Source organism: Balaenoptera borealis, assembly GCF_965194805.1.
Source record: "Balaenoptera borealis genome assembly, chromosome: 13".
In the NCBI taxonomy this organism is placed as follows: Eukaryota; Metazoa; Chordata; class Mammalia; order Artiodactyla; family Balaenopteridae; genus Balaenoptera; species Balaenoptera borealis.
The window spans coordinates 53,782,078-53,804,612 of NC_138870.1; the positions used below are offsets into that span (position 1 = coordinate 53,782,078).

General features: G+C 39.4%; 2 protein-coding genes across 2 annotated transcripts in view; one reads left to right on the plus strand and one right to left on the minus strand.

The window, feature by feature from the left end:
- The window catches only part of XPOT (exportin for tRNA), a 146,654-nt gene that overhangs the window by 12,456 nt on the left and 111,663 nt on the right, over positions 1–22,535 (plus strand). The window lies entirely within an intron of this gene.
- LOC309608719 (uncharacterized protein C12orf56) overlaps positions 12,298–22,535 on the minus strand; it is a gene marked incomplete at its 5' end in the record, with an annotated part of 77,351 nt that continues 67,113 nt past the window's right edge. Inside the window, 5 exon segments of the mRNA XM_082349145.1 lie at positions 12,298–16,064; positions 19,103–19,217; positions 19,220–19,241; positions 19,245–19,271; positions 22,081–22,155. Of these exon segments, the coding sequence (XP_082205271.1) occupies positions 15,938–16,064; positions 19,103–19,217; positions 19,220–19,241; positions 19,245–19,271; positions 22,081–22,155 (366 nt within the window). The 3' untranslated portion in view covers positions 12,298–15,937.

A 22,535-nucleotide genomic window follows, 5' to 3' on the forward strand; every position in this document is an offset into this window, starting at 1 on the left:
CTTATATTTCCTATCCTGTGATACAGAATACTACTTACTCTTATAATTCCCAGACTTTCAGTAAAAGTCTTTTATAAAGAACCACTTGGATGTAATGGTGCTTGGGGGATAAATGAGGAGGGGACGGTGGTCACAGCTAGGATGAGGTGGGGCAAAGAGCAGACAGCAGCCACTGAAAAGCAGGAATTTAGAGATGATCAAGAATTCCTTCTTAGAGTTGGATAAAATATGGTATAAATAATGCTATACTAAACATCTTTCGTTATTATTGAAAAAAAAAAAAAAAAAAAGAATTCCTTCTGAACCTTGGGGTATCTTTGAGAAATCATACCTGTGAATTAGAGTCAGGTAAACTTAGAAGCCTGGAACACTTGAGGTTATTCCACACTACACATGAAGGGTTAAAGCCTGATCCCCAAGCAACAGGGAAACCCCCAAATTGTGCAGGGTCAGCATGGATGGGTCGACATGCTCTTTAAGGACTTGAATACAGAGAATTCATAGAGAAAATTGGAGACGGATATTAAGAACCACTCATCTCACTGGAGAAACTGCATATTTAAAACCAATAACAACAACAAAACAGAACTCCGTAACCTGTTCGTATGTGGATCTGTGCATTTCTTAGTAACTGTCACCATGGTAGCAAGGCAGTTTGACAGGGTGCCGCTTTAGCACAGTCCATACAGAGGAGTACTGTCTTATACCTTCTTTATTTGTGTTGATCCTATATCGCTGACTGTTACCCTCTGACACTTCTCTGCCTAGTAGCATCATGCACGGTGCTAGGAATATATTAGGTACTAAAACATACATACTGATTGACTGAATTGAATAAATGTTATTTCTGCTATGTCTTCCTTTCTAAGCTGTAGAGTCACCCAGCAGAAATTTGGTTTAAAAAATGACCCCTGGGAATTCCCTGTGGGTCCAGTGATTAGGACTCTGCGCTTTCACTGCCGGGTTCAATCCCTGGTCGGGGAACTTAGATCCCATAAGCCACGCGACAGAGCCAAAAAGAAAAAAGACTCATATAATGATCTAGGGGATCAAAGCTAGGCCATTTTCCTGACTGGGCTGGCCCAACATGGATTTCAGGTTGAGGGGGTGAAAGGACAGAGATTAGGTACTCTGAGACACTGTCTTATTAGAAGACTAACATTTAAGTGGCAAGTAGACTAGTAAATTAACTTTCATCAGTGAGGCCACTCAAGGCCCAGAGGCTTTTTTTTTTTTTTTAATGGCTGTGTTGGGTCTTCATCTCTGTGCGAGGGCTTTCTCCAGTTGTGGCAAGCGGGGGCCACTCTTCATCGCGGTGCGCAGGCCTCTCACTATCGCGGCCTCTCTTGTTGCGGAGCACAGGCTCCAGACGCGCAGGCTCAGTAGTTGTGGCTCACGGGCCCAGTTGCTCTGCGGCATGTGGGATCTTCCCAGGCCAGGGCCCGAACCCGTGTCCCCTGCATTGGCAGGCAGACTCTCAACCACTGCGCCACCAGGGAAGCCCCCAGAGGCTTTTTGTAAAGACTTGCAGTGCTGTTTTCTGCCTGGATGCAAAGACAAGCTTGGCAGCAGTTCCTCAAGTGAGTAATGTCAGGTCTGAGTTAAAGCCGTGAGGACAGGGAGTTCCACAGATTTGAACTTCAAACTGAGAAAGCTTTTTAGGCCCCTCCCCCCACCTTATATTCAATTAACACTCAGCCTGGGAAGCCTCCTTATTATAACGCCTTGAGTGAATGATAATCTTTTATCATAGCCTTTTCGTGAATACATTCTTACATTTCAGTTTAATTGTCATCTATATAATTGCTCTGCATTTCAATGACTTTCATTTCTATTTTTAATGTTTTGTTATTTCACATTTCTTTTTTAAAAGGTTTAAACGCAGGCATGGCCTCTTTATTTTAATAGCCAGGGTGCCCAAATTCGCCACTGTAAAATCTGGGTCCCTGTAGTTTCAACAAATCTCCAGCGTGTGCCACCTCCAGATTATAGATTGATATTCCAATCATGTTCAAGGCTGAAAACAGCTGCAAGAATTTGTCCTTAGAATTCTTTAGCTGTACCTTGATAAATCCCAAATTTGGCCAGTCTGGTGGATCAGCTACTGGGACGTGGTTATCATCATGATATCACCCCACTGGGACAAACTGAGTGGGACCAGCCTCTTATGGAACAAGCTGCAGAGGTCACTGTTCCCAGAGAGGAACAGGTTAAATCCTTCCAACCCTGCTAAGGAATTTGACCTAGTTCCTTGAAATTAGAGTGTAACTGGAAAGTATAATTGGTTGCAAATGTGTTTCTTTCTTCCTCAAAATTACTTTTGAACCCCTGTGAGACAGCGATCGCATGGACTCAGGTCACGGCCGTTAATAAGCTTGACTAATTCAATACGAAATTTAGGGAGCAGACAAATAGTGTGACTTCATTTTATGAAAAGAATGTTTAGGCCTCTAGTTGTGAATGTCTGTGGAGATACATACAGCTGATGTGGTTATAGTACTCACGTCTCCTATCTATTTTTTTGCTGCTGTGTTCAGCACAATGGCAGGCACGGGGGCTCAGTGAATGTTGAATGAGTGAGGGAATGAATTTGAAAAGCTCCTCACAATCTGACTCCTACCTAACTGTCCAGTTGTGGTATTTCCTACTGCCCCGTCCCCAAAACATATAGTTTACACTTTGGCAAAATAGCTGTTGAGTTTCCTAAAAATCTCTCCTGCTTTCCCACTTCTGTACCTTTGCTGTTACTGTACCCACTACCTGGAATGCTCGTCTCTCATATCTCAGACTATGAAAAAGTTGCTGTTTTCCAAGCCTCATCTCAAATGCTACTTCCTTCCTGAAAATTTTACTGATTATCTCAATAACATACAAGCCTTTTTGCCTTGTAACTCTCATAAAACTCTGTACCTCCTGTTCATTTATTATCAACTACTTTATCATATAATTATTTCTGTAGTTAACTTATTATAAGCTTGCTGTATAGTAAGCTTCTTGAAGATAGGCACACTGAGTCTTATTAATCTTTACAGTGACGAGCACATAGTTGATACTCAATAATTAGTTGTTGAAATAATTATGGTATTCAATTTTACTAATGCTGTACTATGAACCCCAGCAAATATTTTTTATCATTTTTCTTAATAAAATATAAATGTTCTCATAAATCGACACTATTTAAACTCCCAAATAGATTGGAGTTGTATCTTTGTCAACATTTTCTTTTTAGTTAATTCTAGGAGGTTGGAACACTCATTAAGACAAAGGGATTCTCCCTTTGTGTTTTAAATGATCATGGACTTGTTTGGGTCTTTTAGTGCCATCGTTAAAATTCAGATCTTGTGTTCCTCGGAGAAGGTCGTTTGAGTATTTTTTCGTAAGTATTTATGTATCATTAAATTCTTAACTCCTCTGATCATTCATTCCTGTCGTTCTCACCCACGTTACTAAAAGGTGGCATTTCCATCCATTTATCCATTTACATGTAAGGCAAAGGTCTTCATGGAGACCCTTGGGGCTGTGCTTTCTGCATATTATTAAACATTTTTTTCTACAAATGACCTCTTCTTGACACTTCATGATAAAACCAAAGATTCTCTTCCAATTTTTAAAAATTAGCTATCACCACATGCAAAGCCTAAAGAGAGAGGAGATGAGGCACAAATTATCTATGAATTAAGGCTGGAAGTGAACTGAGAAGCTTCCCTCTTAAAAGCAAAAACACTGCTATGGGCTTTATTTCCTAAAACTTCTAGTCCTCCTGAGGAAGGTATGTAATATCTCATTCAGGAGATTCTAAGGATTTAAGACAAAAGGTATAAAGTGGTGGACAAAACTGTCCTTTTCAAAATTTGGGATGGTCTTTATTCTGACCAGTGTATGGGTAGCAGTCCTGGATTACAACTTTCCAAGTATCCTAAAAGGATTATTCCCAAAATAAATGCTCCTTCAGTCAAATCCTCACCAGTTTTTATTTTGAATAAAATTCTCTTTTTACCACGCTCCTTCTCTTGCTTATAATGGTGACTCTGACTGTGTCCTCTCTTTAACACTCTCTCCCCATCTCCTTTCCTACTCATATTTATGTCCTTGTTTTCATTCTCTTTATTCTAATTTATATCATAATATTGGTCATAAAATACTTTTACATTTTTAAGGTAATTTCATAGTCTTCCTGTCTTAATAGATGTTTTTCAAAACATCTATTTCTTATTGAAAACATCTGTTGAGCATCTATGATCAGCCAGATCCTGGGCTAGGTAAGGAGATATAGTCATAAACAAATCATATAAGGCCCTGACTTCATGGAGCTTATAGTCTACTGGAGGTAGTCTTGCCTTGGCCAAGACTGATACAAGAAGAAAAATTTAGGTTAAATTTTACTGTCACCCCCTTGCATTACCTCTCCAAAGAGGCAATGAGATAAAGCTTTTTTTTTTTTTTTTTTTTTAATTTATTTTTGGCTGCATTGGGTCTTCGTTGTTGTGCTGCACGGGCTTTCTCGTTGCGGAGCATGGGCTCTAGGCACGCGGGCTTCAGTAGTTGTGGCACACGGGCTTATTGCTCCGCGGCATGTGGGATCTTCCCGGACCAGGGCTCGAACCTATGTCGCCTGCATTGGCAGGTGGATTCTTAACCACTGCGCTACCAGGGAAGTCCCCAAAGCTTTGTTTTTTAATCATGGGAAGTTGAGGAATCTAAGGTAACCAGCCAGATGGTCTAGAAGAAGAAAGATGGACAAAATGATTGCTTGCCTGGGAAGCTTGGCTGGGACAAACTGAAGGTCCTTGCAGCCTGGTGGCTCTGCAAGACCTCAATGCTGGAAACTACTGTGAGTCTGAGTATAAGTATGGGGGCTGAATTCCTGGCTTTAATTACAAACAGGAATTCATCATTGCTTAGATCGTACATCTATGAGACGTACAGATCCCCTCACCAGCAAGACCCAAGAACAAAGGCCTGTCTGACTACAGTTATCTTGCAGCTCTTCTAAATTGAATTTTCCAGATTTAAATAGCTGAATCTACTAGTAAGCTTCTGAAAGGAGCCAGTTCATTTGGTGTCTACAGCAGAAGCCGGCAAACTGCCACCTGCGTGACCAGTTAGCCTGCAGCCCATTATTTATTTTTTAAAAGCTTTATTGAGATATAATTCACATACCATACAGTTACCCTTTTAAAGTGTACAGTTCAATGGTTGTTTGGTATATTTATTGAGTTGTGCTATCATCACCCCAATCACTTGTATAACATTTTCATCACACCCCCCAAAAAACCGTCACTCATGAGCAAGTTAATTCCCCTGTCCCCAAAGCCCACCCAGCCCTAGGTAACCACTAATCTACTTTTTGTCTATAGATCTGCCTATTCTGGACATTTCTTATAAGTGGAATCATACAGTAGGTGGTCTTTTGTGACTGGCTTCCTTCACTTAGCATATTTTCAGGATTTATCCAGGTTGAGCACAGTAACACTTCATTCTTTTTTACTGCCAAATGATCCATTGTATCAGTGTTTCCACATTTTGGTTATGATGAATAATGCTGCCATGAGCATTTGTGTATTATGTTTTGTGTGGACATATATTTTCATTTCTCTTGGGTATATACCTAGGAGTGGAATTGCTGGATCATGTGTAACTCTATGCTTAGCCATTTGAGAAACTGCCAAAGTGTTTTCCAAGGCTACTGTGACATTTTACATTCCCACAGTAATGTAAGAGGGTTCCAATTTCTCTATGTTCTTGCCAACACTTGTTATTATTTGTCTTTTTGATTACAGCCATCAGGGGATGAGGAATGGTATCTCATTATGGTTTTGTTTTGCATTTCTATAATCTGCAGCCTATTTTTATACAGCCTGAAAACTAAGAATGGTTTTTACGTTTTTAATGTTGAAAAATTCAAAAGAAGGGTACTTATCTGAAATTTCAATTTCAGGGTCTATAAATAAAGTTTTAGGGGAACACAGCCACACCCATTCATTATGTATTGTCTGTGGCTGCTTTTCTCCCTACAACAGAGTTGAATAGTTGCAACAGAGACTGTATGGCCTGCAAGGCCTAAAATATTTACTATCTGGCCATTTACAGGAAAAGTTTAGCAAACCCTTGTCTATAATATAGTTGGATGAGACTGCAAAGGATCTAGGGTAGGAAGGAGGAAATATGACTACCCAGTAGAAATGGATTTTTTTATTTTTTATTTTTTTTATTTTTGGCTGCACTGCGTCTTCACTGCTGCACACGGGCTTTCTCTAGTTGCGGCGAGCGGGGGCTACTGTTCGTTGCAATGCGTGGGCTTCTCATTGCAGTGGCTTCTCTTGTTGTGGAGCATGGGCTCTAGGTGCACGGGCTCCCCTAGTCGTGGCACGCGGGCTCAGTAGTTGTGGCTCACGGGCTCTAGAGCGCAGGCTCAGTAGTTGTGGCGCATGGGCTTAGTTGCTCCGCGGCATGTGGGATCTTCCCGGACCAGGGCTCGAACCTATGTCCCCTGCATTGGCAGGTGGATTCTTAACCACTGTGCCACCAGGGAAGTCCTAGAAATGGATTTTTTAAAAATAAAAACAGGATGCAAGTGGGCAGAACAAGGGAGCAAATCAGCATGTTATGGAGCTTAGGGAGACTACAATATTGTCACTCGAATCATTATTATAAGATCCTTCCAAATCTGGGCTCTCCCCTTCTTGCAGTTCTCTCCCAGAGTTCTATTCCTGATCTACTGCTCTGATTATATATTGTTCATCAGAAACCTCCAGGGATTTCCCACACCCCCAGACCTCTTATTCAGGACCACTTAGCCAAGGTCCCGCATGATCTGCCACATCCTAATTTTCCGGTGCTCACCTTCTATCGAAGACACCTAGCCTGAATTTCAGGATTCTGTGCTTTCACTCATACTTTCTTTTCTGCTTGGAATGCTTTTCTCTTCTTCAAACCTTAGACACATTTTATTATTGTTATCATGAAATATTTCAAGCATACAGAGAAGAGCGTAATATAGGAATATCTGTGCACTCACCACCAAGCTTTGTAAAATCTTACCGTTTTGCCATGTTCTTTAGTTTGAAAAAAATATTACACGCTTAGATATTTTTAAGACCTCCTCAAATACAAAATCTTCTAAGTTAGGCCTCCTTGATGCACCCAAACAGAATTAAACTCTTCTTTCTGTGATTTCCTGTAACCCTTTCTTTATACCTCTATCATCTGACTTGTTCTACCCTTGTAAAATATCTTAAGTATTCCTTACTATTATCATTCCCATAGAGTAGTACAGAGATGGTTTTAGATAGTCCAAGGAAAAGACATTTAAAAAAATTTTTTTAAGTCTTTACTGAGTTTGTTACAATATTGCTTCTGTTTTATGTTTTGGTTTTTGTGGTTTTTTTGGCCCCAAGGCATGTGGGATCTTAGCTCCCTGACCAGGGGTGGAACCCGTACCCCCTGCATTGGAAGGCAATGTCTTAACCACTGGACCACCAGGGAAGTCCCACAATTAAAATTGTTTTAATTGTGTTTATTTTAAAATGCACATTTTTAAGTGCACATTAGAAATATGTAAAAAAAAAAGAAATATGTAAACACAAGTATTTTAAAATATATATCTGGAACATCAACTCCATGATTTCCCAAGATATTCTTTAAGACACGGCCAAAGTAGGTAGAGATACTAGAAAAGTATTGAATAAATAATGATGTTAGGAAAATATGGAGTAAATAAAAATACAGATGATATGGCAAAAATTTTGTAGGTTCTACTCAATTCAGCTTAGAGAATTGAGCTTATTAGAACAAGAACCCAGTTTTATTTATTTTTGTATACCCTAAGTATCCAACTAGCTCTGAATAGATGCTTATTGAGTTGAATTGATTTCTCTCTGGGACAGTGAGACCCTTGAAAATCATATGAAACCTCCTAAATGGCAGACCACATTTAAGACATTGTCCCCACATTGAGTGTCCCCGGCACATATGCCAGGGACAGGTGGTGCTTTTTACCCTCTCCCTTCCCTGTCCATTATGACAAGTTGCCCCAGTTGGGGCTTGGTAAATATGAAATAATGCTAATAATATTCATCATCTGAAGGAAAGAGGACTCAAAGCTGCTAGAATGCTCTCCTGAGTATCACTTCAACAGACCAATCTCAGCAAATATCTGTTTGTGGGACATTTTTAGAGAAATATTTCTCAGTCTCCTTAAAAATCATATTTTATGGCATCTTTTCATTATTATTAACACTGAACCATCTGAAGTCACATTGGCAACTGAATTTGGTCTTGAGACTTGGCAGCGAGGAATCATTTTGTTGTGTAGCAAGCCCAAAGCATGATATTAGCCAAATTATGTCATACAGTTACAAAACTGCTGTCCTGTCTTCCAGCTTTTCTGAGTAAATGTGGCCCTTTCAGAAGTTTCGCTCCTCCTAACCTAAAATGACCTTATATGCTGTCAAATATCAGAGAGTCCTCATTATGATGAAATCTTTCCCTTTATGTATTTCCTTTCTTATATAGCCTGTGTTTTGAGGTGGTGTTTTGGGAATATGGGGAGTCAGGGGAATCCCTGAGGCCTCTTAGTCACAAAAGAAGATCAGAACATGTCAAAAGTTTGGTTTAACCCCCAAAGCTTGACTCAAATTGGACTAGATATGCTTCTCAAAGAAGCCTAAGAAGCTTCTGTAAGTGGCTTTAACTTTTGTTTCCTAACTCCCACTGCTAAGGCACAGGTCTTTCCTGATCTTAAAACTCCATGCTGGGACTGGTTTCTAAGCAGATATAACCTTATTACTTTATCATCCAAATGAGGACACTATTGAAAATAAAGCAGAGGGTGCTGGGGAAAAAAAGACATAAACCACCCAGGGAAATCGTGAGGACAAGTCACCGACATTTTGAGCCCCTTATCCTCTGTAGCAGAGCCTCTCAAATTGGGGTCTAGATTTCAGCTTGAAAGTCGGTGGGGTTTCTTAGGACATCTAAAGTTTTGTTTTCATTTCAACAAAATGCCCGTGTTTGCGTTGTCTGTGTTGATCCATTGTTGGTCCCTAAGTGGGAGAACTTTAATTGTCCTTGGCCAAAAAGAGAACAACAGCAGACTTCATACATAGTGACATGTTCAAGCTAAGGGACAGTCAGAGGTCAGCATGGCCTGTACATAAAGATGTGCAGTAGTTCTGAAAGAGAAGAGTGAAATGTGATAGCAGCATACTGAACTCAAGAGCCTGTGTGGTACATTCTACTGTCTTCATTTTGCTAGAGGAGATGGAGTTTGAGGAAAATATCACGCATTATGTTAATGATATTAATTTGCATTTAATTTTGTAAACTTTTAAATTGTATATTTCTGTTGATCTTATAAGAGCATATGGAGCTTTCTCACACCTAGATTTATGTTAGTACATATTAAAGACACCTGACAACGAGAATTAATTTAATTTTGAAGGTCAGCAGGAATTTTAGAAGTTTAAGAATCAATACTCCTAGAGCAAAGTTTTGCTTTTCTTTCTGTCTTCCTAGTCCAATTATGCCCCCTGGTGGTTATAGTTGCTACTAGAAGTAGAATACTTCCTTTATAAATGTGTCCTTTCCAAATTCATTTGTCGGTCAGCTGTGCAGAAGACAGAATAATTTCCCTGTAGCAACAGTGTTATAAATACTGGCCACTATTGCAGGGTAGCCCACAAAAACCCACAGTGGTCCTATGCCACTTGATCTACACCCTCTACCCTCCTCCAGTGACCTCCTTGCTGGCAAAACATACAAATCACCATATCTATCATCACTGCCACCACCACTAAGTACTCTGTCCCCATCACCACCAAAAGTAGAAAGAGGAGGGAAGGGGGTTAGTGCCTTGATCAAATCCATCATCTTTATTTATAGGCGACAACTTACGCCCTGAAATCCTACACCCCTCCTGGGATCTTCAAGGGAGTGGACCACCTAGAAGGAAACTTAAAGGTTTCTTTGCCTCTCAGAGTCTTGGGGCAAATATTAATCTTACTTCCTTTTCTCTTGTCCCACCTGTAGCCCCTCTTAGTTCTCCAGGGTCAAAGTCACCTTCCAAGTAGAAGACAACAAGAAAGGAAAAGCAGACCAGAAAAATAATGGAAAGAAAACCCTTTGCCCCATGGTTTCTCCAAACCCAGAAGCCAGAACTTTCTCAGATATGTAATGAATACACCTTCAAAACCTTATCTCTTCTGAGCTTTGTACCTTTCCCTTTGTAACTAGGGACTGACTGGAAGGGGAAGGGTTGAGGGCAGAAGCAAGCTGAGTCTGCTTGGTGTTCATCATATACCATCAGCACTTAAGTGCTCAGCCGTTATTTGCGCTGTGTGATTCCAGAGGCCCCTTCCCAGTAAGGGACAGTGACAGTGTGGACCCTGTTGTGTCTATACAGATATAAATCCCATTTTAAAGAGGCTGGGAGAACTCTGTAGAATGCTATCGAGTCCATTTAAAGTGACAAAAGGGAAAATTTATGTGATTTTAACAACGTAGAAAAAAGCTAGAAGAACATATAGACAAGTAAAATACTTGTGCTGGTTAAAGTGCCTGATTGTGGTGAATTATTTAATTTGGAATTACCTTAACATTGATATAATGTTGTAAAATTTTATTTAAAATAAATGAAAGTGTTCTTGTTTTATCTGTTGCTACATAATAAACCACTCCAAAACTTAGAGGCTTAAAACAACACTTTATTTCTTAAAAAGTCAAGCTCATAGAAACAGAGAATAGAAAGTAGTTGCCAGGGGCTGTGGGGTAGGGGAAGTAGGGAGAGGTTGGTACTTCTCCAAACTTTGAAGGGTACAGACTTTCAGTTATAAGGTGAATAAGGTGTGAGGATCTAATGTATAACATGGTGACCATAGTTGATAACACTGTATTATATAATTGAAATTTGCTCAGAGAGTCGAACTTAAATGGTTCCCCCCCTCCAAAAAAAAGATAAATATGTGATGTGAGGGATGGATTAACTTGAGGGGGGGGGGAAATCCTTTCACAGAGTATAAGAATATCAAATCATCACGTTGTATACTTTAAATGTCTTACAATTTTATTTGTCAATTATACCTCGGTGATGCTGAAAAAAATCCAACCCTTTATTATATCTCACAATTCTATGGATTGGCTGGGCAGTTCTTCTACAGGTCTCACTTGGGGTCTTTCATGAGTCTGCTGTGATGTGGCAGCTGGAGCTGGTGCTCCTGTCTGCAGTCTCCTTCTGCATGTTTCTTTAGCACATCCTTCACCCAACACAGAAGAGGCACTTTGCGCCAGGCACTATTCCAGGCGTTGGGATATAGTACTCAATAAGACAAATGAGGGCCAGACCCTCATAGAGCTTACATTCTTAAATTGTTACATTGCAAAGAATGCATAACAAATACACTATAAGGTGATGTAGGTGGGTGGGAGGCTACTTGGGAGTGATCAGAGAAGCCCTCTTTGAAGTGACATTTGAAGATCTGGGGGAAAAGCATTTGCTAGTCAAATGTCCAGGGCATGAAGAACTTGGAGATTTGAAGGAAAACCACAAAGGCCGGTGTGTTTAGGGAGCAGCGAGTGAGAAGAGTGATTGGATTAGGTCACAGAGGTAGTCAGAGGCCAGGTCATGAAGGGCCCTGAAAGCCATGGTAAGGACTTTGGATTTCATCTTGGGTAATGGGAAGAAAAGGGAAGGTTTTAAGTCATCAGTTGTATTGATTTCCTTGTTCAAAAGAACAGTCCGCTCTCCTTTTTGAGAAACGATTGTAGGGGTCAAGGGTGAAAGCAGGGTGACTAAATAGTTTATTGTAGTAGGTGATGGAGGTTTGGACATGAGTAGTAGTAACTATGGGAAGTCAGTAGATTACTCATATATTTTGAAGGAATTTCCAATAAGCACTGTTGATGGATTGCGTTTGTAGAATGAAGAGAATGGAGAAAACACAGAGGTCTCCCAACTGTCTCTTTTGAGTGGTAGCGTGAGTGAAGTACACTTCACTGAGGAGGAGGAGACTGGTGGAAGAACAGATTTCTTTATTTTGGGGGAAGGCAAGGAAGAAAATTTTAAATTACATTTGAACATGTTTAATTATATTATGCCCACTCAATAATTTGTCATTGAACTATATGATTTAAGGTTCATCCAAATCTGTGCAAGAATAAGCCACGTTATAACAAAGTGCCATGCTATCTGGGAAATTAGAATTAATGATGTATATTTAAAGTATAAGTTCTTAAAGCAAGTTAGTGTTTCTGTTAGGATAATTGCTATCATTTATTGAGGGGTTTTTATTTATTTGAACCATATGAAATTACAGATATTAACAATTTTGAACTTGAAAATGGCAATGCCATATGGTTTGTCTCTATTTACTGGCCATAGAACTATTTATTTACATATAAATGAATGAATATTCACAAAAACCCTTAAGATAGGCTTTTCTTAACTTATGATTGATAAAATGGAAGTTCTGAGTTACATAACCTGCCAAAAGTCTGATGACAAGTAAGTAGGCAGGCAAGAATCAAAACAAGGTCTTTCTGACATAGCATCTGGACTCTTGGTCACAAAGTTACACCACCCAGATTCCCAGCCAGAGGCATGCTGCCTTCCCCTAAATGTGAAAAGCTTCAGATCCAAAAGACAGATATACAGACACAGAGTGCTTGGTCTGATGGGATGAAAAATTGCTGACTGTCTCCCTCCTATAGAGAGCCAAATCCAAGTGGACCTTACAAGTCAGTATTGCATTTTAGAAGTAAATACAATGAACAAAGAGAAATCAGACAGTGAGTTAACACTATTAAAGGTTGCTCAAAAATTCCCATCAAATTCATTTCTTCAAGAAATTTCCGGCTTCTCTTCCACATTTATCACCTAATGTCTCTACTATACAAAAACATTAAATATAAAACAAGTGATTCTAACCTCAGAGAAAATATAATGCCGCCGGCTGGAGCATATTACCAGTCAACAAGCTGTGACCACTTTTATCAGTTGCCTTATAGCACATTTAATACCATACTCTCAAGCATCTCTGTACGGTATGAAAAGTGGTACTACCAATGAGTGAGAGTCAGTATGGAAATAAGTAAAATATGTTATCAATTATAGGGACTTCAAGCTTTTCCCTCTTTACATAGTTTCTAGATTATCTATATTTCAGTAAAATGAAACTCTTCATATATTTATTCTAACAGTACCTGTGAATCAATTAGGAACTCTGTAAGGACAGAATGGCTATGTCTGTTTGATCAGTTAGTAATTAGCTATTTAAATCAAAGGTGAAAAAAAAGTTTACAGGACTGAAAGGATTTCTGTTCACTCGTGGGAAGAATATTTCCCACGTAGCTCTTGCATTGAGAATGTCAGTTAGAGTCAATGGTCCTTGTTGGTGAGCAGTAGAAATAGTCACTTAATTAAATCACACTCCTGCTAATATAAAATTGAATTTTCAGTTTAATAATGAAATGAATCTGTTCTTCAGCGCTGTATGGATTAGGGGCTGAGTATAGTAGCTATTCCCCAAATTGGTCCAAAAAATAAGGGTAGTACTTATAAATCTCTAAGTTCTCAGCCAGCTTTGATAGTATTTTAATAATAATAAGTACTGCATCCTTACTACTTCCACATGCCATGCTATGTGCTTTATCAACATCTTTTCATTTAAATCTAACAACCCTATGGGATAGGTTATACCTTTGTTTTGACCAAAACTTAGAGATGTTAAGTAACTTCCCAAGGTCCAAAACTAGTGCAGAGTTGGGATTTAAACTCAGCCCTTTGACCTCAAAACCCATGTATATATAATGGTAGAGCTAATTACTATGGCTTCACTCTTAGTGGGAGTGGTCAATGGCAATCCTTGTATTATAAAGGTGGCCAGAGAGTCCAGAATCTTGAACCCAGCCTGAAAACTGGCTGTGTGTGCTGGTCCTTTTGGTGATCCTTTTTATTCTTCAAAAGTTACATATGTGATTTTCATATTCAAAGTTTTTCTACAATTAGTTTCCCTGAAAAATAATTATTTTGTGGTTTAAATCAATATTTAGTCAATCAAATGTGTCTGATCACTAATAGAGATGGATTATTTAGTAATTTTCTTGGCTTTGGCAATAATGCAAAAAACACATAGTAGGAAAGAATTGTGGCAGGATACCCCTTCAAAGTATTAATTTCTGGGTTTTCCCTCTTCTCCCAGACTGTGTAAATGAATAGCCATGTGTCATAAGAAAATCAAGACAACAAATATTCAACCATTAGCTTTCAAAAAAGCTACTGACTAAGCCCTACATGGAAAGGTTGAGCTACATGTGGATAGAGCTTTTGCTCCCAGAGATGAGATAAAGTATGCTTTCAGAGTGAAGGGATCAGTGGGAGAGAAGAAGCAACATGGGCAAGAAGGCACATGGGAAAGAGACCCCAAGCCCTCTCCAGAGCCTCACTGCTACTTGTTCAGAGCCAGGGCACTGCCGAGAAGCTGAGGCAGAGCTGAGTGGGTCCTCTCGTCATTCTGCAGGCTCCACATTCACCAGTAGTCAGCCCACTGTCCATCATTTGTCCAGTTTCAAGTGCTGCTTGCCTTTGTCTTGAGAGTTCTTCTGATTAACCATCCCTTGGGAATAATCCCTCATCTAACAGCCCAGGACACTCATAAACAGCATTTTGCTCCCTTTTCTGTCCCCAGATTAGAAAGTGGAAGACTTATAGTCCTGGATGGGTGACAGTGCAGAAGCCTTGGACACTTTCTGGAGCAATGCTGATGACAGCCAGAAGAGAAATGTTTAGTCCAAAGAAAGTAGGATTGTTGAAATTAATGTGAAATCATCCACTGAGCCAGAGTGCAGAGGAATGCACGACCCCATTACAGAGTGTAAAGAAGTGTCTCATCACAGGCAGAGAATGTTAGAGCTGGAAGAGGACTTGGAGAACATCTAGCCCTACCCTTCCACATAGCAGAGGAGGCCCCGAAAGGAGACCTGACTTTTTCCAGGTCAAACAGCAGATTAGTGGCTTAGCCAGAACCAGAAATAAGATGTCCTGAGTGAGTTTAATTCTCTCTCCACTGCACAGCACAGGCAGATCTGGCTTGGGAGCTCTTTCTTTGGTGATGGATTTTTCTCTGATCCTCCCTTAAGTTGTAAGTTGAATGGAGGACCCAGTTCCTAAGTTCTTAGAAGCCCAAATTCAGTAGCTCCACAGGGATGCCAAAGTTAAGGTTTTTGTTGGATTAAATTAGCTTATTACCGTAAGATATAGTGAAGACATTCTTTAAATAACTGGAAGAGCCATAACTGCTAATAGACAGTTTCTCTTTCATAGAAACTGTACAACACTGTTCACATTAGCCCCCAGGTTCCTGAAACAGAGTGGAAGAATGCATTCAGTGCTGTTGAAGAAAATCCAAGCTTCTTTCCCCATGATAAATGAGGAACTGACCTTCCTTATAGCTATACCTGTATTCTTCTGCTCATTCTTCCATGAATACTTATGTCACTAGAATTTTTACAGGTGGAGAAGGAGGGTATCATCCTATTGCCCAGCATTTCTCTAATGTGATCATTTTGTAATTTATACTCCCCACAACAATTTACCTTTGGATATTTCAGTGGCTTCATGCCACTCACCATTATTACACAACAAAACTCATCAGCCTGCACTTTCTACATTTGCTCTTCCTGGGTTTCTGTTTCCTTTATGTCTTTAGAAACTTTTTCTTTTAGAAGAACGCTAGTCTTTCGCCCCACTTTATGTATGTCAGTGTATTTAAACAGTTTCTTTTTTGTAGCAGATTAAAAACTTTAAACATTTCTCTTAGAGAGGTATTGATGGAACCTTCAAATAAAATCTTTGTTTATAGAACACAGGAATAGCTGGATATTAAATCAAAAAATGTTTCTCATAAATATTAAGTTGACTCCCAATTAACATTTTATACTCTTATTAACATTTCACACATTGTTTCTGTTCAACCAATTTCAGAACTTCATGAAAAAGTTGAGTGGTAGGTTGGGTAATAGGGAAACATAATGGGAGCCTTTTTTCCAAGGCTGGCATGTGAATAAAGTACCTGCATATCATAAAAAGAAACAAAATAGAGAGCTTTAAAAACAAGACTTTTCACGCTGGTCACATCAGTACGTACACACTTACTGGCGTAGCGTTGTTGGGTGTGGGAGTCTAATAACCTGCAGCATTTTTAGCCCTCCAACCTCCCCCATTTGTGACCTAGAAGACCTCTGATATGTGTGGCTTTCAGCTCACTGAAGCACTTTGCTTCAGCAAAGCGAATTGCATTAATAATGTATCAGTTATCAACGCATTAATAAGGAAGCCAGGACTGTCCTCACCACAGGGTGAGCTGAGGCTCCTGCGTCTTGTTTTCTCAGGCTATACATAGCAGGGAGTTGAAATGAGTCAAGCTGGGGTGACCACTAGGGCCAAGTCAAGAGGGAAGAGGAGAGTTCGTCCCCACGGCCTCAGTAAAAGTACAGTTGACCCTTGAACAACATGGGTTTGATCTGCATGGGTCCACTTATACTTGGATTTTTTTCAATAAGTATACAAAAATATATGTCTAGAACATCGTGAGCAAGACTTATATTGAAGTGGATAGCCTGTCCTTACATAGGCATAAGGTGATGTTTAATATAGAATTAATAATGTGTTAGTTTTCTTATGTTTTATAACTTTGCTTTCAAAGAATTACGTACCATAGAGTATGCGTCTCTCTCTGGTAACTGGAGAAACTGCATGTCAGCCTATCATAACAGGTAAGTGGTTTTTTAAAAAAAGTAACTATTTCCAATACTATATTATGAATATGACTGTAATACTGTGTGCCATAAAAATTTTATTACGATTCATTCATTATTGTATAAGCTAGACTACCATGAAGCAATCATATTGTTGCTTCTTTGTTATCAATGCATGGATCATTATGCCTGTAAATAAATACAAATTTCTTTTTCATATCTTTTCATTTTTGATGTCTAGTGTTAGTAATATGTGTAACATCTACAGAGTTTTGAATCATGTAAGACAATATTAATGTAGATACTGGTAGACAGACGGTTCATCTTTCAAAGACAATGTAAACTTAACTGTATCAATAAATACAATACAGTGCTCTGTATTTTCTCTTCCTTATGATTTTCTTAATATTTTCTTTTCTCTAGCTGACTTTATTGTAAGAATACAGTATATAATACATATAACATACAAAATATGTGTTAATAAACTTTATGTTATCGAATGGCTTCTGGTCAGCAATAGGCTCTTAGTAGTTAAATTTGGGTGGAGTCAAAAGTTATATGTGGATTTTCAACTGCATGGGGGTTGGCGCCCCTAACCACAACATTGTTCAAGGGTCAACTGTATAGCAAAGGCCAGGGAAGAGACAAAAGTAAGAAAATCTTTAGCCAGCCTCTCAGATGGCTTAAAAGATTAGTTGTCAACCCTGAATGCACATTAGAATCACCCGGACAGTTCATTTTAAATGTCAATGCCGAGGCGCAACCCCAGACAAACTGAACAGAATTTCTACATGTGAGACCTGGGTATCAGTTTTTATTAATAGTCCCTCCACTGATTCTATGCATGGCAGGTTGAAAGTCACTTGTGTAAAAACAAGGATCACAAACTTAAATGCCCACAGATAACATAGTAGGAGGAACGGTAAGAGTAAGGACAGAGAGAGGAGACAGTGGCAAACTAAACAGTGCATGATCTACCTAAGAAGGTAGCTGCTTTTGAGCCCTGACCAACTATTGTCATGTAGGCATGTGACACTATTTTTGCCATTGTTCTGATTTTTAAATGTTCATAACTAATTTTTAAAAAGTGGTTTGTGTGATCCATGCTACAACATGGATGAACCTTGAAAACATCATGCTAAGTGAAAGAAGCCAGACACAAAGGCCATATGTTGTATGATTATATTTGTATGAAATGTCTAGAATAGGCAAATCCACAGAGACAGAAAGTAGATTAGTGGTTGCCAGGGCCTGGGGTGTGACTGCTTCATGGGTAACAGGTTTCTTTGAGAGTGATGAAAATGTTCGGCAATTAGATAGGGGGGATGGTTGCACAACATTGTGAAATGTATTAAAAGCCACTGAGTTGCACACTTTAAAATGTTTAAAATGGTGAATTTCATGCTATATGAATTTTACCTCAAAAAAAGTGAGGAAAAAATTGGGTTGCGTGCACCAACTCAGAGTGGGCCCGACAGAACTCTTTTATGGGAGCCAGAGTGGAACCTATGGTATAAAACCACATGAAGGAAAAACAGGATCCACAAGTTGGACTGTAACATTTTTTAAGGCAAATCTTTAGGCCATAATATATGCCTCCACATCCTTGTATGTCTCCATCCAAACTGGTAGCAAAGCTATGCCTGCTGCACCCTTTTCATCTTAAGTTAGACACAACCTAGGTTTTTTTTCCTTGATAGGTGCTAATGCAGGGTTGTATGGCTAAGTGCATTTGTCTTTGGCAGCCTATAAATAGAAGTAGGAACCCCTGAGGTGCAGAACAAGCTGACTAATGAAACAAAGGCTTGCTAATGTTCTTTCTTACTATTTTGTTATGGAGAGTAAGAGAGGGGTAAATGAAACAAACAAACAAAAAACCCCTAATAACTGCATTCATCATTCCTCCTTTATCAATTGTTTTTCTTTCCCAGTGACTCAGTTAATTCACAACCCATAATATATCATCTCCTTTAGTAGGGTTTGTTACTTTCCGTTACTCACAGCATGTTAAAATCATTAACATGATTCTGTGAGATAGATGCTGGTTGAAATCAAGACAATGAGGGAGAAACAGTTATTTAGAGAGAGCTTTGATGTTTCCCTAGTCTTTTCTGGCCTGGGAATGTGCTTCAAGTGGCAATGGTTCTTAGAGCACCGCCCGCCTGCCCCCCCCCCCAAATCCTACCTTACCACAGTAAGGTAACTATTTTATCAAAGTAAAATATTATTAAAAACAAAAATTAGAATTTCCCTTTGTCACTTAATCTTCTAAATATTGGGCAGTGTTGTAGTTTTGCATGAAAATCAGAAATAAGTGGATTTTACTGCAGATAAGATTCCAACTTTTTCTTACCTGAATTCTTCTCTGTAGTCTTTCCTAATATACTCAGCTAAAGTCTTGCTGTACTGCAGGCAGCTCTTGAGGATGTGAAACTGCTGGTATAACAGAACTGCTTGGCCAGCTGAAATGAAGCTGAAAGCCCCTTCACCACTCATTTCACAATTCTGGCCACAAAAGTAATCTATACAAGGAAAATGCAGTTACATGTAGGCTGCATGCCCCCTGTAAGAGCACCTACATCAGCTGGAATCTCAACTAAAAATCTAGGCTGAGGTCCTCACCACCCTTACACCAATGCCCTTGTATTGTGCTATTTCTTATTGAAATGGTACTCAGAGAGCACCAGACCATAGACCAATTGGGTTTACCAATTGTCCCCCTGCAAGCAGGATCAGAACTAGTACTGACTGTCAAAGAAGTTTGGCTCCAAAGTGGAAGGAGAGCATTGGAAGTATAAATTTAGGCTCCTGTAAAAAAACAGAAAGGAAAACTAGTGCTCTTTCAGGCTCTAATAAGCAGGTCATTCTGGATGCCCCTTAAATTAGTACCAATAAATGTGGCCTTTTCTATTGATGTTGCTACAGACCATTCCTAAGTAGGGCAGGTGATTTGAAGTGAGGTTTCCCCAATTCAGATCCATTTACACATATTGACTAGGTATTGTGTTGGGCAGATTGAGGTCAGAGAGTCTGGAGCAGGGAAACAAAGCAATGGCCATATGGGGATTAAATTTTTAATTTCTTTAGCATCTTGCTGTGACCAAGTAAGAGAATCAGCCAGCGCTGACTGGGATGGTGTATTCAATGATCCCAACAGGTTCCTTGCTTGCAAATTTCTCTCAAATGGTCTGTTTCTATCCAAACTCTTTAGAAATGGGTTAATACCAAAGCTTTAAACAGTGTTAGTGGTCCTTTTGCCATCTTTCATCCTGACATGCTTGATGGTCACAGTCTGGGCTCATAATCAACTCAGTTCCTTTGGTGAACCAACCCTAGAGGTTGATAAGGAAACTTTCCTGTTGCTTGTAGTTTTTAGGACCTCGTCTGGAACCACCGCACAGAAAAAGGAAGGGTTTTGCATCTTGCACATAAGAGCTTCTGGGCTGGGAATGACTATAACTTTACAACACTCTGAAGTGGGCCTGAGATTGGTTGGGGTCTATGTGCTGCTAAAGGAGCCAAGTTCTTGGGTTCAGTCTCTGTATAAGGTAATTGGCTGTACTACTGACAAGTGTACCCTCTGCCTCCAGCCAAGTTTTTGGAAACATATGTCACAGAGATCTGGCAAGAGAATCTAGATTCCCTAGGACAGGCTCAACATCACTCTAGAAAAATACTTCAAAGCAGAAAACCACTGATGGTCAAGAGAGGCATCTTCATATATGGAAAGAGAACATAATATCACATGTCAAATCCTCCATTAGCAACGAAAATTTAGTTTGGGTTACTACCTTTTGAAAAGATTTCCATTTAAATCTATGTTGATTGAATAGACAAATACATGAATGAATAGAGGGAAAGTAAGTTTGGGGACATGAAAAGAGATTAGGGGATAAAGCCTTTATTAGAATTAATTCAGCAGATATTTTATTTAGCATCTATTATGTGCCTAGCACAACAGACATAGCTCCTACCCTTATGGCACCTGGAGTCTGTTTGGGGAGAAAGACATTGTATCAATCATGATAGACTTAAGTTATGCTGTGGTAACAAATCTCACAAAACGTCAATGCTTTGCTTAATACAACAAAGGTTTATTATTTGCTCACGCTGTATGTCCCTTAAGGGTCAGTAGGGGGTTCTGCTCATTGTAGTCACTCGGGACCATATGGAGTGTTGCCAGTCACCATGCCAGAAGGAAAAAAGAAGGCAGGGAAGCAGGCACTGGCTCCTAAGCCTTTGCGCAAGAAGTGACATAGGTTACTTCTGCTCACATTCCATTGGCCAAAGCAAAAACAGAGAGCCGCCTAATTTCAAGTGGGGAGGGATGTACACTCCTACTACGTGCCTGGAAGGAGAGAGAGCCAGAATATGTGTGGACACTAATGGCTACCACAAGAAAGAACCAAATAATAACACAAACACATGTGACTGCAACAGTGACAAGTCCTATGAAGAAGAGGAAGAAGACGCCATGCTATGGTTGTGTGCCCATAATGGGGGAATCTTACCTAGTCAGAGGTGAGAGAATCATCCCCCCCACCCTGCACCAGGAAGGGGCACTGAGGCCTGAAGGACAAGTAGGAGTTAACTAGGTGGAAAAGGGAGGGGAAAGCGTTTGAGGAGGGCAGACAGAGGGAATGGTAAAGATCCTGTGACAGAGTTGGGGGTGTTGGGGGTGAGCAGTGGGGATGAGACCGAAATGGATGAGTGAGGCATCTGATGAGGGTGTAGGGTCATAATATGTACAGCCTTGTCGGCCATATTAAGAAGTTTAGTCTTTATTTGTTAATATCTTTCTTTATTACGAGAGATTTAAAGCAAGGGATGACATAATCAGATTTTTATTTTGAATAGGTTCCTCTGACTGTAGTCCGGTGGGAAGATAGGACAGACCATGTAGATGCAATTATAGTGTCAAGGAGAGAGATGGTGATATTACAGACCAGGATGGCGGCTGCCAGGACAGAGTGGCCAGAGTATTAAAAGTGTTTTATTCATACTTGCCAACTCACACTCAGTGTTTAAGATAAATGTTCATTTTTTTCACTTAATTATACAGCCAGTATATTAATATTCTGTTTTCTGCATATATCTTAGGGCTTTTCATTAAATAAAGATCACATTTAAGATGTCATTTCAGTACCTTAAACATTCAGGCCCCAAATATAAAAACATTTTATTTTGGTTAATAAAATCATCAAATTTACATTTTCTTCTGTTTTATAAACTTGACTACTTACAGAGAAATTTTGTTTTATTAATTAAGCACAAGAGCATCTGTTTCATTAGCCTTGAGTGGTAGTTTTGTTTTTGCTTCTAGATACTTACTATGGGAGGACGACTTTGTAGAAAGGACATCATCCAGCTAATAGCAAACTTTGATGACCCCAATCCAAGATTTCCCTAAAAGATTCAAGGAAATAAACAAGTTATATTCATGAAGTTCAAGTTGTAAAAAGATACCTAAAAAGATATTCATTCTCAAATACATTTTATCCTGATTAATCAAATCTTTAAAATCAGTATTTAGGAAAATAAGCTAGATGAACACTTAAGAGCAAAAGCAGTACTATCATTTAAATCAACCGATTTTGGAGATTATCTCTAATACAAATATTTTAAGGTATATTATTTTTTTTTAATTAATGAATTTATTTATTTTTGGCTGTGCTGGGTCTTCGTTTCTGTGTGAGGGCTTTCTCTAGTTGTGGCGAGCGGGGTCCACTCTTCATTGCGGTGCGCGGGCCTCTCACTATCGCGGCCTCTCTTGTTGCGGAGCACAG